This window comes from Gossypium arboreum, chromosome 13 (assembly GCF_025698485.1).
Source record: "Gossypium arboreum isolate Shixiya-1 chromosome 13, ASM2569848v2, whole genome shotgun sequence".
Taxonomy (NCBI): Eukaryota; Viridiplantae; Streptophyta; class Magnoliopsida; order Malvales; family Malvaceae; genus Gossypium; species Gossypium arboreum.
Genome location: NC_069082.1, coordinates 124,798,379 through 124,814,962, shown reverse-complemented (window position 1 = coordinate 124,814,962; position 16,584 = coordinate 124,798,379). Strand labels below are relative to the sequence as shown.

At 29.8% G+C, this 16,584-nt stretch overlaps 2 protein-coding genes across 2 annotated transcripts; one reads left to right on the top strand and one right to left on the bottom strand.

Annotated features, from left to right (window-relative positions):
* Positions 1-237: 237 nt before the first annotated feature.
* Positions 238-4,731, bottom strand: LOC108464062 (mitochondrial-processing peptidase subunit alpha-like). Its single transcript, XM_017764146.2, has 13 exons — positions 4,411-4,731; positions 3,825-4,067; positions 3,410-3,706; positions 3,142-3,309; positions 2,789-2,956; positions 2,625-2,708; positions 2,368-2,434; positions 2,072-2,169; positions 1,481-1,553; positions 1,317-1,387; positions 1,146-1,195; positions 775-887; positions 238-675 (listed from the first exon to the last, which is right to left on the bottom strand). Exons 1-13 carry the CDS (start codon positions 4,447-4,449, stop codon positions 629-631), a joined length of 1,518 nt encoding a protein of 505 aa, XP_017619635.1. The 5' UTR covers positions 4,450-4,731; the 3' UTR covers positions 238-628.
* A 2,073-nt stretch (positions 4,732-6,804) lies between these two features.
* On the top strand, positions 6,805-15,012 carry LOC108462462 (ATP-dependent 6-phosphofructokinase 3-like). The gene is made up of 13 exons (XM_017762407.2): positions 6,805-7,151; positions 7,328-7,374; positions 7,469-7,508; positions 7,614-7,676; positions 8,938-9,075; positions 9,812-9,970; positions 10,402-10,455; positions 10,708-10,776; positions 11,261-11,390; positions 12,706-12,965; positions 13,103-13,148; positions 13,587-13,741; positions 14,854-15,012. Exons 1-13 carry the CDS (start codon positions 7,041-7,043, stop codon positions 15,010-15,012), a joined length of 1,431 nt encoding a protein of 476 aa, XP_017617896.1. The 5' UTR covers positions 6,805-7,040.
* The last annotated feature ends 1,572 nt before the right edge of the window (positions 15,013-16,584 follow it).

Here is a 16,584-nt window from a genome sequence, read left to right as displayed (position 1 = left end):
AAAAACCAAAACATCAAATACGAATACTTTAAAAAAATAAAAAATAAATATATTGGAACCCTGTGGTATCAAAATTGCACTCCTAAAGGAAGGTTTCCAAAAGAACAGCTATAAACCCCCAAACATGAACTGGAAAATGTTAAAAAAAATTAAAAAAAGTCAAACCATAATAACTTGAGGGCACAAAAATCATCTTTGGCATGTCAATGCAGTGGCTAAATCTAATTCCAAAATAAATTGTGCAAAATAAAACCTGAAAATTGTGCCATAAAGGGCAAATGTTCTTAACATATACACCAAAAAATTTCAAGTCAAAATGTATGCTCGGAGTAAAAAAATAATTCTTGAATTTGCTTTGGGTAATTTTTAAAACAAAAGTGAAAAATAAAAAGTTTGGAGACACTTTTCCCCAACCATGACCAAAATCATGGAATTCAGCAGAAAACATACAAGTATCTCATTGTCTGCAGAAGCTATTTCACTAATCGATTGTTTGCCGAGGAAACAATTTTATTGTTAAAAATGGGTGCAACTTGTTGCAAAAGAAGTCGAAGGTATTCGGATGCATAACACTGTAAAACAAGGTCCGATTCTCGTCAAGTTTGACACAGGAAAGCAATTTCATTTTTCACTTGAATTTGCGGCTAACTGAATCGTAGCTTGGGACATTAATAACTGCAAAATATGAAGAAAAAAAAAAGTTAATATATCTAAAATGCTTTGCAATAAAACAACAAATTCAGTGGTTTAAGTTTCGAGTAAACTGTAAACTACCATTTCCATATGATGCCATTGTGAGAGGAGACGATAGAAGCTTTTGGGCTATCGAAGAAATATCCTTCAGTGTAATCTCATCAACAACCTTCAAGAAATACTCCACAGGTTTCCTAATAGGTTCAAAACAGTTTTGTTTCAGAGAAGAAAATTATCATAGTTTTCTCATTGTACATAGGACATATAAAAGGTATATAATCTGACAAGGATATATATTCATTTCTAAGTTCTTTCATTTATTTTAAGAGCCTTTGCACCCATATATTTATATGCTCAACACGGGTATCAGACACAGATACCTAAATAAAAGTTGGAGCAACATTGGTCCATCAGAGCGAAGGACAACAACAAAGAAGTTAGACAAGTCATACCTCTCACCATATGTCAAGACTTGTTTCCCAATATCTTCTGAAGCAACCATCTGCAGAAATCGGCTCATAAGTGAACACTAAACAGCAGTGCTAGGCATGCAAATATGAATCCTTAACCAAAATCATTAATATCATCTACAATCAAGAATTTAAAGAGAACAGTTTACGTACTCTAGATTCCAAATTCATCAAAATTGCAGACTTGGTTGACTGTTTAGCACGGTCTAGTTGTATTTGGTCAACTGCAAAAAACACCATCAAAAGCATTTCAGAAACTATCCATTGAATGACCGTTGCAGAAAAGATCATAGTTGCTGAAATAAAGAGCAGCCAACCTTGTCCAGGTGTTGCAACAGCAATAAGCTCCTTGACAGCTACATCAATGGCAGTTGGTGCAAAATCAGAACCCTGAATTAAGAAACATGAGTATCATCAAGAGTGTTACTACGATGAAGATGTTATCAGCACAAAGTGTCCCAAATTGGAAATTTGGAATAAATTCAGTGGAAGGCCAAGACCATAAATAAAAAAGTCAAGACCTGTAGGTAACAAATATTTTTTTTTAAAAAAGAGTTACACTAAGAAAACTTTCAAATGCCAATTACTAGCATTGACAAATAGATGTATGGCCTGAAAAAGTGTGAAAAAAGATTTGGTTGTGAGATTACTTTCAACACAAGCTCGTAAATTAATTAAATTTGGGCATACAGAGAAGAAAGCTCTTGCATAGCATAATTCAGAAGAATCATGACTAAATTGTAAATAGACTAGCACTTGAAAACCAAGACACGGGGAAAGATGTATGGCATAGTCAAAAGAATCAACTAGGGATCTTGCTTCATGAAAACATAATAGGGCAGGGAAAGATGGAGATGGGAATGGAACGGTACTAAAACTAGTAAAGGAAGGTTTAAGAGCAGACTTACAGTGGTGGCTTGTATTCCAAATATGCCGGTATGATTGTAAATGCTGTTGAATGCTGAAAATGAATAAACTTGTGGATACTCATTCAACACACGGACATCTGCTCATAACATAATCATCACTTTCATACAGACTTAAACAAATTGACTAGAAAAATTTAAAAGAAATTGAGTCTAGTAGCAGCAGAATTTTGTAAATAAAGAAATGCACAAAAACAAACAAAACTTCATCCACCTTGCTCTATTACAACATGTCATATACTGAAAGATAATAGTGTGCAGCACGAAATATAACTTACATAGTCTTGAATACATTCCTTTCCCAGGGCCACCAGCTGAAAATGATCCACCCCCTCCCATTAGAATCTATAGAATAATTACATTTATCAAATTTCCTATCTTGTGATCATGGTAACAAGTAGGAAAAACCAAAAATACACAATGAAAATTAATTGGCCAAGATAGGATACTCCTAGGAAGAATTCTATGACCTATATTAAAATAGAGCACAGTGGAATAAGAAATTGAGCAGACAGAGTAACCCGAAGTTAAAAACCTGAAGAACAGTCAAAATTATAGCTTCCTTCTCCTTGTGCCAACCACCAGGAAGTTCAAATGCAAGAGCAAAATGTGTTTGATCCTGCAGTTGAAACTAATTAACAACTCAAACTGGGGAGAAATATGAAAGAAAAGATCATTTCAAGTATTTATAATACATACCCCTAAATCAGCCTGACAGCGATAATCACCGCCGGTGTACACAGATTTTGGCTCTTGAGGACGAGGGACATTGGAAAGATCTGATAGAAGTGGCTCGGCAACAGATAACAGTTCCTCATGTTCAACACCAGATGCTGCAAGTACCATCCGAGAAGCAGTAAAGTTTTCCTAATATTTTCATAGGAAACCAAGCTTATTAGTGAGAATGTTAGACAAAGATCAGCAACAATCTCAACAATAATGAAACAATTAACACTGAAAGGTTAAAGCATACTAATAAATAGTTTTCTTCATAACTACAATGATGCGGTTTGCACTGAAAACATACTAAATAAAGTTCTCTTAAGACTTACCAGGATAAAATCCTCCAAAACTGTACCATTCAATGTATTTACAGCAGACTCAGGGGCTAAAAGAGAATTCGCCAATGCACCAAAATAACCAGCTGAGTGAATGGCCTCTAAGAGCAAGCCCTGAGGATTCTTTGCAGCTTCAGCAATTTCCTCTTTCATTTTTTGAAGCTGTAGAAGGTGAAGTAATGAATTATCATCTCACAAGGCATTAATTCTAAATATGCTCAAAACTATTTAGCCTAAAAACGACAAGCTCAAGACAATTTACCTGTTCATTCACCTCCCAATCCAAGAAAGCTGGGTTTCTCACACAGTCAATAAGCAGCTCTACCATTTCAGGAACATAAGTCTTCAAAGCATCAAAGGTATATCCAATCTGCTCCCGAGAAACTGCAGCTTGTACATTGCCACCAATTGCCTCTACTTCCCGAACAATCCGCAAATGGCTGCGGTTTGTCGTGCTCTTGAAGGCCATACGCTCAAGCAGGTGTGAGACCCCAAATGAGGCAGGTGACTCATAGATTGAACCACAGTCAACATATAATCCTATTGATGCTGCAGGATTCTGCTTGGCAACAAAATCAAATAGAAAATTCAACAATGAGTTACAAAATTAATTTTCTTCTAAAATAAGAGACCTTATGTAAGAAAATATTCTTCACAAGAAGCAAATTCGTACGTACCGCTAAGGTTTCTGAAGCAACTTTAAGGCCATTTGGAAGAGTTGTAATCTTAGTTTTACCAGGTTCAACATAGTCAGGCAATGAAGATGGTAGAGCTACACCCGGTAGAGGAAAATCTAGTGATGGTATGGAGTTGGACTGACCCCCAGTGAACCAACCAAGGAGGCCACCTGAAGAGGATGATGTTGTAGCAGCAGCAACTGAAGTTGAAAACCTTGCAGGTACTCTATGGTATGTCCGACCCTATATTCGCATTTTCATTCAAAGCATATCACTACTCCAAGCATTGATACTAACAATATTTGAAAATTTTACCGGATACATGAAACAGCTTAACATCAATACCCAGTTACAGCAATGACTACCCGAGATAAATACATTTAATTAAGAAATCAAAGTAACATGCTAAGCATCAATATTGGGTTAAAAGAACAGATCTATTGTCTATAAACAAAAGCAATCTCAAAAAGCAAATATCGAAATCGAGTAATCTCTGTTACAGTCGAGATTGAAGATTGATTGTTATAGTGAGATCGAATCATCAGCGCTCATAAGTTAGGGTTTGGGGGGGAATTAGGGAACCGACCTTGAGAGCCCGGAGGCCAGAAGCCGCGGCACGGTACATCTTGAATCGGCGATCTCTAAGAAACCCTAGAAATTAGAGTGTACGGACCCTGTGAAGGTCTGTAGTCTGTTTGGTTTTGGGTGCCACTGCCGCAGGGTTTTGTTGGAAATGGGAGGCGACTCGTTTTGAGCCGTTGATGTTTTACTCTGGTTCGGTGATGTTGGAAGAATTGGCCGATGAGGATATCCACACGTGAGCGAATAGATGAGTTGCTATCTGAACCGTCTGTTATGGTATGCTAGCTGATGATCAACTCCGTAGCCGTCCGATCGGCGTACTACTTACCAAGGTAAAAGTTTATTATTCTTTGGTTAAAATATGTCATAATTCCCTGTACTTTAAAAAATTTAGAATTTAGTCACTTTACTTTTCAGATTTTAAAATTTAGGGCCAATTGTTAAAACTTTCTTTTTGTTAAATTTGTTGGTGTGACATTTTGAAATAAAAAAAAAATACTCACTTGATAACCATGTAATTAAAAAAATGGCATTGTAATTAACTTAGATCAAACAAAAAAATAACATTATTAACCATTCAATTTGAATTTTGAAATCTCGAAAGTAGAATGACTAAAATCTTGGAAATAAAAAGCACAATGACAAATTTTCAAATTTTAGAAGAGTATAGGGACTTATGCATATTTTTACTTTTTAATGACTTTGATTCTTATACTTTAGTTAAATTATACCCAATGTCACTAAACTATTACTAAGTTTATGTTTTGGTTATTGAACTTCAACGAGTTATAAAATAGTCACTGAACTATCTAAAAATTTTCCTTTTAAGTCGCTTAGCTTTAAAATCATTGTTGTATAGCATTCTTTGTTCATACCACTTATACCAATAAAGCTCTCTTTATTCAGTTTGTTTTCAAGAACTATCTTTGAACGTTAAGAATTTACGATCTAAAATTTAAAAAACTTTCTTCTTCAATTTATGACACTGATCGTCAAATCAAATTAAAGTTTTATGTATAAATTTAAACCACGATCAAAGTTACTTATGTATAATTATATAAAATCAATATTCATATATTAAATTATTCACTAAAATAAATTTTATGTATAATTTTGAAACTCGCAATAATCCATTAGTAGCTAAACATCAAGATGAAGATAATACATGTGATGAACGGAAATAATACCGAATCAAAACAGGGGAAGACGATCCATATATGTGATACAATTACAACTATTCATCCCCCTTGATAGTTTCATTATTCTATCATTGATAGTTGTAAAGGAATAGGCACCATAGCAAATTGGCCCCATACCTTAGATGATGAAAGATTAAATTGGTTTATCTATTAAAAAATTCATCTATTTTTATTGTTAAAAACTGTTCTATGTATATCGTCATCAGGTACATGAGGCACGCCACCTATCACTATCATCAAGTACATGAGTCACACCACCTATCTCAGCCATGCCAGTTTTCAATAGTATAAATAAATAAAATTTTTAACAGAAATAACTGATTTGCACTTTGTTTTAACATACAATGATTAATTTCCTCATTTTTTAAGTAGATGAGGCAATATGTAATCTGACTTCTAGTACGGGCACCTCTATGATACTTTTACCCCAATGTGTAATTGACCCCTATTCATTCTTTTAAAAGGTTTTGCATATATAAACATTAACATTATACATAGTTGTTAAATTTTGATTAGACTTAAAATGAGATCTAAAAATTTGTCCACACTCATTCATATTTATAAATTATTAATCCAAATCAGTTTAAAATGGTTATTTTTTTAAAATATGATATTTTATTTAATATTTAATATTTAATATTTAGTAAATTTGTGTTTTTATTTTATTAAATTATAACATAAACTACTTGCCATGCTTTTTAACATTTACTTATAGTATTCTCTATTTTATTTTTATATGCCAAATCTAATAATACATAAGAATAAAAGATATAATTCCAACATTAAATATTGAATTTCAAATTCAATCCACATTTTAAATAGGTCTAAGATTTCATTTAAATTTATTTTTATCATTATATTTTGTCAAAATAGAGATGACACAGATTTTTGCACGACGTGTCCCCTATAACTTTTATTTATATAATATTAAATTTGTCCTGCCTTAAACTTTACATAATACTTTTGTCTTCGATTCCAATCTAATTAAAAAAATAACTTATCTAATATGTTTCGTCTTGTCTCGAAATTTTAAATAATATTTTATAATATATTAATTTTTAAATTTAACTCAAATATATTATCAAATCTTATAAAAAGTAACAAATTATAATGAAATATATAATACATATTTATAAAATTAAAATATATGTTATAAATTATTATAAAATTAATATAAGAATATTTTAGTAAATATGCTCTGGGATTTCTTTACCATTCCTAGCTAAACTAATAAAAAAACTCTCCAAATATAGAGTGGAGCTTTGGGCTCGTGCAGATAATTATATTCCATATTTGTGAGAATAAATCGCCGCTTTTCAGTGCCTTTGATTTGTATTTTGGATCTCTAATTTGAGAAAGAAAAAGTTGATCAGTACATTTCTTTTTGGTTTAAGGTTACGGTTGTCGTTCCAGGAGTTCCCGCTAGTGCTATACGATGGCTTCCGCTGCTTTGCCTGAGATTTCAAAGCCTAAGATCGTCGACGGTCCCGGCGGTTATGTACTTGAAGATGTTCCTCACTTAACTGATTATATTCCTGATCTTCCTGTAAGACATTTCTACGTATAATTTGCAGGCATTCATAGTTTCTCTTGATTCGAAAGCCTCGTTTTCCATTTCTCTCGAATTCAAGATCGTTTTTTTTCAATTGATTGATCGAAAATGAGTGAATTAGTTTCAATTTTTAAAAATCTGATTTGATTTTTGACTTTTTTTAATGACAGACTTATCCTAATCCGTTGCAAGACAATCCGGCATACTCTGTTGTTAAGTAAGCTTCAACTTTGAGCTATTTTTTTTACACCGATTGTTGAAATGTTTGCTAAATGAGTATTAATTTGATCGAATTTTTTAAATTTCACTAGGCAATATTTTGTTCACGTTGATGATAGCGTCCCTCAAAAGGTTAGCCGTCCTTCCTTTATAGTTTGTATACATCTTTTCAAAATTTTGCTAAGCATTTGTTTCTTCTTAGTTTAATATACTCAATGCTTATTTTCATCTTTATAGGTTGTAGTTCACAAGGATGATCCAAAAGGAATTCATTTCCGACGAGCTGGAGCACGTCAAAAGGCGTGTGTTTAAACCTTTTTTTTGTTGGACGAAAGCGTGTGTCTAAACTTACCATAAGCCTTTTCTGAAAGACTAATTGGATATAGAAATCGGAAAGATCTAATTTGAATATAAAATCATACGAACTTTAACAGAAAAGAATCAAATAGTGTTATGGGGAAGGGATATGAGTTTGACGTTAAATTGAACTCATTTGTGGCGATGTGGGCAATGGCCAGCCATCCAAGGAATCGGCGGAGACAAAACATGTTCCCGCCAGCTGAACCAAGATTCTATGCATCTTGGGCAGCCCACATCACCACCAATAGTTGGCGACGACGACTTGAGGGAAGCTTTGATTCTCTTGTCAAGTCACATGTCCAAACTCGAAAGTTCGCTTAAAAAGTGGAAGGATTTAAAAAAATATATAGAGTCAAAAAATGAACTTGGATAAAAAAAATAAGCTAGACTTTGGGTAAATTTTTTTGCCCGGCCCGAATGTGCCTAAAATTTTTTCTCATATATTGTTTTGTTGTCATTTTATTATTGTTTTATTGTTGTTTTACTATCATTTGGTTATTATATTGTTTTTAATTTATTGTTATTGTTTGAATATTATATAACTCTTATTTTATTATTAATTTTACTTCTATTTTGGAGGTTGCTTACTAAGTTGCAAGTATCTTATTATTATTTAAGTACAAAGATTTTTTAATATATTTTTAATTTGTTGAAATTTTTTTTATTTTAATATTTTTAATGTGTTTGATGTATTATGTTTTTTAAATTTATTTTTATATGAAAAATTTAATACTGAATGAACCGAATTAAGTTCGAATTTAACACTTTTTATATAGTTAGGATTAGACAAAATTTTAAACCCATTATTAGAATCGATCCAGGCCTAGAGTGGACCTAAATTTGGACTTTGACCTGACCCAAATTTATCCATAACCAGGTCTAATCCCATTACGTGCTCTATTACCCAAATCAACATTCTTGGTGGAGAACAGATTTTTGTGTCATCCCAAATTGCCATCAATAGTGTTGATTTTGCGTTAAACTTATATCCCTATTTGTAACACTATTCAATCCATTCTATTTTGATAAATGATATTGGGTATATATTATTTAAGTAATAAATTGTTTATTTTATATTATTTAAGTAAAAACCATTTATTTTAATATTCTAGTAATGATTGAATTAGATATGGAATAATGAAACTCTAAAGTTTGATATGTGTTTTTACTATAACGTGGTGGATATTTAATGGTTATGTAGGTATATTTTCATTCTGATAATGTTCATGCATGTATTGTGACGTGTGGTGGTCTTTGCCCTGGACTCAACACTGTGGTTAGAGAGATTGTATGTGGCTTGCACCACATGTACGGTGTAAAGAAAGTATTGGGGATCGATGTAAGTGATCATTTAGTCTCGAATAAATTCGTTAATGAATTTTTAAAATTTATTTACAAAATTATTTTAAATTTTATTTTTGTTCTATTATAATATAAATAGTAATATTATTTTTATTATTTGTGCTTTATTTTATTTATAACATAGCTGTTAAAACTTATTATATTTAAATCAGTTTAGATTTAAACATATTTATTTGTTTGCTAGCTTAAATCAATTTAGGTTTGTTTGTTGTTTACATTGTTGTTCATTTTCGAGGGCATGTTAGATTATATATTTATGAGTATTTTCGTTTAATATTTAGAATTTTAGTTAATTTAAATTAAATAAATAGACATAAATACATAATTTTTAATGAAATGAGATTGAACACGAATTACTTTTAAAAGTTAAACACAAAATTAAAATTTTTAACAAATATGAGCCTCATAAATAATCTTTTCAAAATAGTATAAAGTGGTGTATTAATAATTAACGAGTTTAATGCATTTGCAGGGAGGATACAAGGGATTTTATGCTAAAAATACAGAGTTAGAGCCGAGGTTATTTATATTTATAAACAAGTTCATTTAATTTAATTAAACATAAATATATATAATTTTAAATATACTAAGTTAAAACAAAATTTAAAATTCTTAATAAACAAAATCAAATACAAATTTTAAAATAAGTATTAGACAAATAAAAATTATTTATTCAAACTCGGATGCAATTAACGAGTTTAATGCATTTGCAGGGAGGATACAAGGGGTTTTATGCTAAAAATACAGTGTATTTAAATCCCAAGGTTGTTAATGATATACATAAACGTGGTGGAACTATCCTCGGGACATCACGAGGTGGACATGATACCTCAAAAATTGTTGATAGCATTCAGGATCGTGGGATTAATCAGGTTTGTGTAAAAGTAAAAAATAAAAATAAAAAATCCCATACTTTTATATGATTATGGGATGGTTAAATTGTGTCACAAGTCAATATACTCTTTTAAATTTAAAATTTAGTTCTTATATTTTTATTTTCAGAATTCAATCCCTTTACTTTTCAAAATTTAAAATTTAAGTTCAATTGTTAACATTATTAAAATTAAGTTCATTACAACATTAATTTTTTACTACATGGCTACTTGAGTGAGTTTTTATTTTAATTTAAAATGTCACATCAATCAATTTAATAAAAATTAATTATATTAATAATTGAAAATAAATTTTGAAATCTTAAAAATAAAAGAACTAAAATTTTGAAAATAAAAATAAAATAAAATTTAAATTTAAGAAGAATATAAGAATTATATAATCAACACATCGATACATTTGATATTTTCAGGTTTTCATTATTGGAGGAGATGGAACTCAAAGAGGTGCAGCTCTTATATTCGAGGTCATTTTTTTTTTTTTTATCTTTGATTAATTGTCAATATGGACGTGTTAAAAATTTTTCAAAGTTTTTTTAATCTGTTTTGAAGAGTTTTGAAATCACACCACTGAAATATGCATTTGATACATAAGTTGAATGAAATATCTCAAAAAATAAAATAAATAAAGCTATATAAAATATCTTTAATAGAAAATAGAATATTGATTTGCAATGCGAGTTTGTGCTTATTAAAAAAAATTGTTCCAAATTCTACAGGAAATTAGAAGGCGTGGTCTCAAAGTTTCAGTTGCCGGTATCCCTAAAACTATTGACAATGACATTCCGGTAAATTCAATTGAGTTGATTAAATACTTTGGGTAAACACTATTAGTAACTAAATTATTGCTGAGTTTTCGTTTTAGTCACTTAACTAAAAAATTACAATTTGATTATTAAACTATTCAAAAGTTTTCATTTATTAATTTTTTTAAATAAGTCTCGCCAACAAACTCCAAGTGATGATTCAGTGATTGCTACATTAGATGAGTAGAAGAATAAATCTTATATTCAAGTCGATCTAACGATCAGTATCAAAAATTGAAGAAAAAAGCGGTTTTAACCATATAGCATTAATTTTAATAGTTTAATTACTTAAATAAAAACTTTTAAATAGTTCAGTGATCAAAACAAAAACTCACTCATAATTTAGTGACTAATAATATAGTTTACTCAAATTATTTTAACCACAAGCCTGTTTGGAATTACAACCTTGGTTTTTTTGGTTATTACACAATCTTGAAACTTTGTTCCATTTTGTCGCACGAGACAGGTTATCGACAAGTCGTTTGGCTTCGACACAGCAGTTGAGGAGGCTCAACGTGCCATTAACGCCGCTCATGTTGAATCTGAAAGTTTCGAGAATTGTATTGGTCTTGTGAAGCTGATGGGCCGCTATAGTGGTAAGTTTCTCTTTCTGTCTCGCTTTTGAAGTGTTAAATTGTGCAGTGCAACAAACGAGTGAGAGAGTTACAACCATAGTTTTTGGAGCTTGAATCGATTTTCAGTTTAATCATTGATTTGGATTAATTTCAGCTATTAATAATTTGCAATGTTAAAATTTTAAGTTACTAACACTTATATAATATAATAAAAATTTAAATAAATAAATTTTTATAACTTGAGTAATTGAGTTAGGTGTCTAACCTATTGGATAGTTAGGTTTACTTATAAAAATTTGCACCTGGGCATAAATAATAATTATTTTATTTACATTCAAACAATTTTTCAAATAACATAACATTTTCAGAAAAGTTTCAAAATGAAGAAACAATTTTTTAGGAAATTATTACATTATGAAAAATATAACTTGTATCATAAGTTATGTACTAAGTCACAGTTTATTTTATGCTTATATAATATTCAATAATGCTGTTTTATCTTTTCCGTTGTTATTACTTGTTGCATCCTAGAAGCAAGCTTAAAAACCCTTAAAAGGAACCTCAAGTATTTATCTAAATATTTTTATTTTATATTATTACTTGCTACACAAATTTTTCTAGCACTAATGACCATGGTTATAACTTTATTATGGCATTTGTTGTCTTGAAAACTATGTTACTTGGATTTAAGTGTGACCCTTGAATATAAAGCATTTATATGATATAAATATGTTAAAATTATTAGGTAAAAAGATCTCTTCAATCCCATTTAATTTTAATTTTGAGAAAATTGATCTCTCCTAAAAAATTTAAATCAATTTGGTCGCGGTCAAATTCTTAAAGACAATTGATTATGGTGTTAATGTGTTCCGTCAATTTATATAATTTTGATTGATATAATAAAAATTTTAGCCTTCGATGTTTACATATTTTGTCATTTTGGCCTTAATTGTAAATAGTTCAACAAATTCAACCTACACATTTACACAAATGTTGTGGGGATAAATTTGTTAAATTAGGATCAAATTGACAGAACATTTAAATTTTGAGGGCTAAATTTATTATTATACCAATCAAAATCATGTATAATAGATGGAAAACATTAAGGCCTCAATTAATTGTCCATAGCTGCTAACTTTCGAAATTGTTAAGGATTAAATTACTCTAATTTTTTAGGAAGTGACCAATTTACTCAATTAAAAAATTGAAAGAAACTAGAAGGATTTTTTTTATCAAATTATTATTATTTATATATTTCTTGAAATATTATATCTTCATACTCATGTCTTAATTTGTGACGTAGTAACCTAATGTCTAAACCAACTAAAATGGGCAGGTTTTATTGCAATGTATGCGACATTAGCAAGCCGAGATGTGGATTGTTGCTTAATCCCAGAGTCACCTTTTTATCTTGAAGGACCTGGAGGGCTTTTTGAATACATTGAGAAACGACTTAAAGAAGATGGGCATATGGTCATTGTGATTGCAGAAGGTGCAGGCGAGGAACTACTTTCCCAAAGCATTCAATCCACGACAGATGCTTCAGGAAACAAGCTTCTCCAGGATGTTGGGCTGTGGATATCACAAAGTATCAAGGTATTATTATATGCTACCAACTCAATAATCAATTATCCACATCTTTTGAACTTGCAATACGTTGAAATGTTAATCCATGTCTAATACTTGTGATATATGAAACTTCATTCATTGGCTTGGGACCGTCATTTTTTCAGGATCACTTTTCAAAACAAAAGATGCCCATAAACCTCAAATATATAGGTCAGTAGAGTAATGTTTTTTTAAGGATTCATTTTGGTAAAAGTAATTGTATTAATAATCGGATTTTATTTTGTTTTTTTCTATTAAAAATGATAAATTAGATCATATACATAGAATAAAAGTAAATTAAATTTTTGTTAAAATTTATTTAATTTTACTTTTAAAAATTTGCCCATGTATGTTGGCATGAGATATATTGTAGGGTTATTTTGTTAATCACGTCAATTTTTAACAGTAAAATAGATGAAATTTTAACAAAATGATCAATTTATTTTTGATCTAATGTACAAAAACTAATTTATTATTATTTGAATGACAAATATAAAATATAATTAAACTCTTAATACGATATCTTCATGGTACTTTTACCAATAAAAATGTAAGTGTTGTTGGAAGAAGTTATTAAAGTTTTTTTTAAATTAATTTGTATTCGGGCAGATCCTACTTATATGATTCGTGCTGTTCCAAGCAATGCATCGGATAATGTCTACTGTACACTTCTGGCTCAAAGTGCTGTCCATGGAGCGATGGCGGGATACACTGGCTTCACAAGCGGACTTGTCAATGGCAGGCACACTTACATACCTTTCAACGTGAGTTAATTCCAATTTCGCCGCTCTAACTCTTAATTTTGTTTTCTCAATATTGGTATTCGATGCTTCAAACATGCTATACATATTAATTATACGATACTCGTATCAAACTTTGAGTAATTTGAAATGAGTTAAAAACAAGTAAAAGTGTTATGAAAATTTTTTATTAGGAGTTTATTAAAAATGTAAATTAATATATTTACATTAAATTAAAGAGCAAAATGATTTTTCTATTAAAAATTTTATCAACTTTTAATGTTAAAATTAGTTTTTATATGTTAAAATAAGGTACACATGATATGTCATGTGTAACTCTGTTTGGTTATTTTGTTAGCCACGCCAATTTTTAACAGTAGAAATTGATGGAATTTTTAATAGAAAGAATCAGCTTACTCTTTAATCTAATCTATATAGATTAATTTGCTCACTTTTTAGTAAATGGATAAAATACAATCTGACTTCTAATATAAAAGCTTTTGTGGTGTTTTTATCGAGTTTTAATCCGGATTTTTATTTAGAAATCTATCAGTTTTTTTGGTTCTTTGCATACCCTTAAAAATTTAGAAAACTATTATTAAGCCCTTAAAACTTTTTGAAAATTTTATTTAAGTCTAAAAAATTCTAATTAAATTACAAAAGTTTTGAAAATTTCAATAAAACCCTTTAAAATTTTCAAATATCATCATTGATTTTCTAAAAATTAAAAAGAATAAACCCTCTAAATATTTTGAAAATTCACATTAAACCCCAAAATGTTTAAATTTTTTATTTAAAATCCATCAAAACTTAATATCACTTTCGTTCATTGTGTTCACGAGGCTTCTTAAACTTTTCTATTGTTCCTTTAAAAACACTTACGTCCATGTTTCAGGGACGAAGACAAAATAAAGACTTGGCTATCAAGAATGATAGGTTTATCATTCAATCCTTTAAATTTTCATGAAATTATATATTAGTATAATGATAAAATTATATTTTAGTCCAATAATTTATATTTCGTCTTTGGCTCTTAAAACAATTTCATAGCGTCATCCATGTTTATGGAGGCAACCACTGAACACTGTCGTCAAGATTAGAGTGTAATTAATACGCTTTGATGATTTTATGGGCAGCGAATTATCGAGAAACAAAACAAGGTTGTGATTACAGATAGGATGTGGGCAAGGCTTCTTTCTTCAACAAATCAACCCAGCTTTTTGAGACCATCAACCAACTTGTTCAGTAACGAAAACGGTAGCCAAAAGAGTTTGGACAAAAGGGTAACTCACTGATACTCAGAATTCGAGTTGAGTGTTAGATATAGATTTATGTTTACTATAAATATATCTATTTTTAAAATATTTTTTTGTATTGAACTCTATGTGATGACCTGATGGTTAAGAATGTTAACTACTCCAGATGTGATTTAGATTCGAGTCACATTAGTCAGTTGTTTGTTCGAGCTTTACCTTGTTACTATAATTCACCAAAAAAAATATATTCCTCTATATTCATATTCAAATATATATATATATATATATATTCATCATGTTTTGGATATGTATATAACTACATTAAAAGAAAATGAAAACATCGAATAGTAATGGTTAGCTCACAGTTATATAATAGTCTGCTACTCAGTGTTCTTCTATAAACCTTGAATGGTTTATTTTGTGTAAGATCCTGGCAGTTTATTATTATGAAATAGATTGTACATTTTTTTCTACTTATTTATTAATGATTGTTATTATTTATTTTGAATTGAAATTTTGACTTTTAAAATTATCATATTGTTGTTTGGTGTTGTGAATAGACTCGAATCAATAACGAAAGAGAAAAATAGAGAATATCAAGAACATAAATTTACGTGAAAAACCTTCAATTAAGAGGATAAAAAATCACGGGTAAGAGAAATTTTAATTTTTCATTAAATGAGTAAACAAATGAGAGTACAATATGAAAAAATAAACCTAAATGTACAAAGTTCTCTCAACTACAACTACATCTTACCGCCCTCAAAAGAAAAAATCTATAATACTACATCTTTAATTGTCTAAATTGAAACATGTATGTTAGACCCATTTAAATAGACAAGTTTAAAGGGCTAAAACGACTAAAATATTCTTGAGGGGATCAAAGTTTGACTAGGAGAAATAGTCCTGCTTGGCACGCGGTTGCAAAAGTTGGGAAAACATCGTAATGTCCATGCTCTCCTCATCATGACATCGATGCCACGTTAATCTTGAGGTTTCATTGTGTCGTCATGACACCAGGTCTGTTTTGACCATTCGTCGATTGCTCATCAATCATCTTTCTAAGTGCTCGGAAAGAGTTCAATAAATGCGAGGCACACCCCACATTTGGAATAAATTTCAAAACTACATATGAACTTTGGTTTAATGTATAATTTTATACAATAATTTTAATTTTGTGAAATTTTATACTTATCCTCTTATATTGTTGTTGTATAGTTATAATTACATTGGTTGGTCGAACTTTGTCTTGTTATTGTAATTCACCAATATTTTTTAATAAATTAACAATTTACATTATATTAAGTTTCAATCTCTTATATTTTTTATATCATATTTTCTAAAATTAATTAATGCAATAATAATTATAATTACAAATAATATTATTTATAATAATTATATTCAACCATTATAAAGTATAATAATAATAGAGTCTGAACATAAATTAAAATAAATTTTGAATTGAAAATTCATACATGATTTAGATAAATTAGATCTCAACCTTATAGTAAAGCAAAATCTCATTATATTTTATGTTTACGGATTGATAGGTAGAAATATTAATGGGTCTGATTGAATTTGGTTTGGGTTAGGTCTATACATGATATCGAT

Excerpts from the sequence above, each read along its gene's own strand:
- LOC108464062 (XM_017764146.2), bottom strand. The coding sequence starts at position 4,449 with ATGTACCGTGCCGCGGCTTCTGGCCTCCGGGCTCTCAAG. Across the intron at positions 2,957-3,141 it reads TTTTGGAGGATTTTATCCTG|GAAAACTTTACTGCTTCTCG; the intron begins GTAAGTCTTAAG and ends TGAAAATATTAG. Across the intron at positions 888-1,145 it reads GTCTTGACATATGGTGAGAG|GAAACCTGTGGAGTATTTCT; the intron begins GTATGACTTGTC and ends TGAACCTATTAG.
- LOC108462462 (XM_017762407.2), top strand. The coding sequence starts at position 7,041 with ATGGCTTCCGCTGCTTTGCCTGAGATTTCAAAGCCTAAGATCGTCGAC. Across the intron at positions 7,152-7,327 it reads ATTATATTCCTGATCTTCCT|ACTTATCCTAATCCGTTGCA; the intron begins GTAAGACATTTC and ends TTTTAATGACAG. Across the intron at positions 10,456-10,707 it reads GTGCAGCTCTTATATTCGAG|GAAATTAGAAGGCGTGGTCT; the intron begins GTCATTTTTTTT and ends CAAATTCTACAG.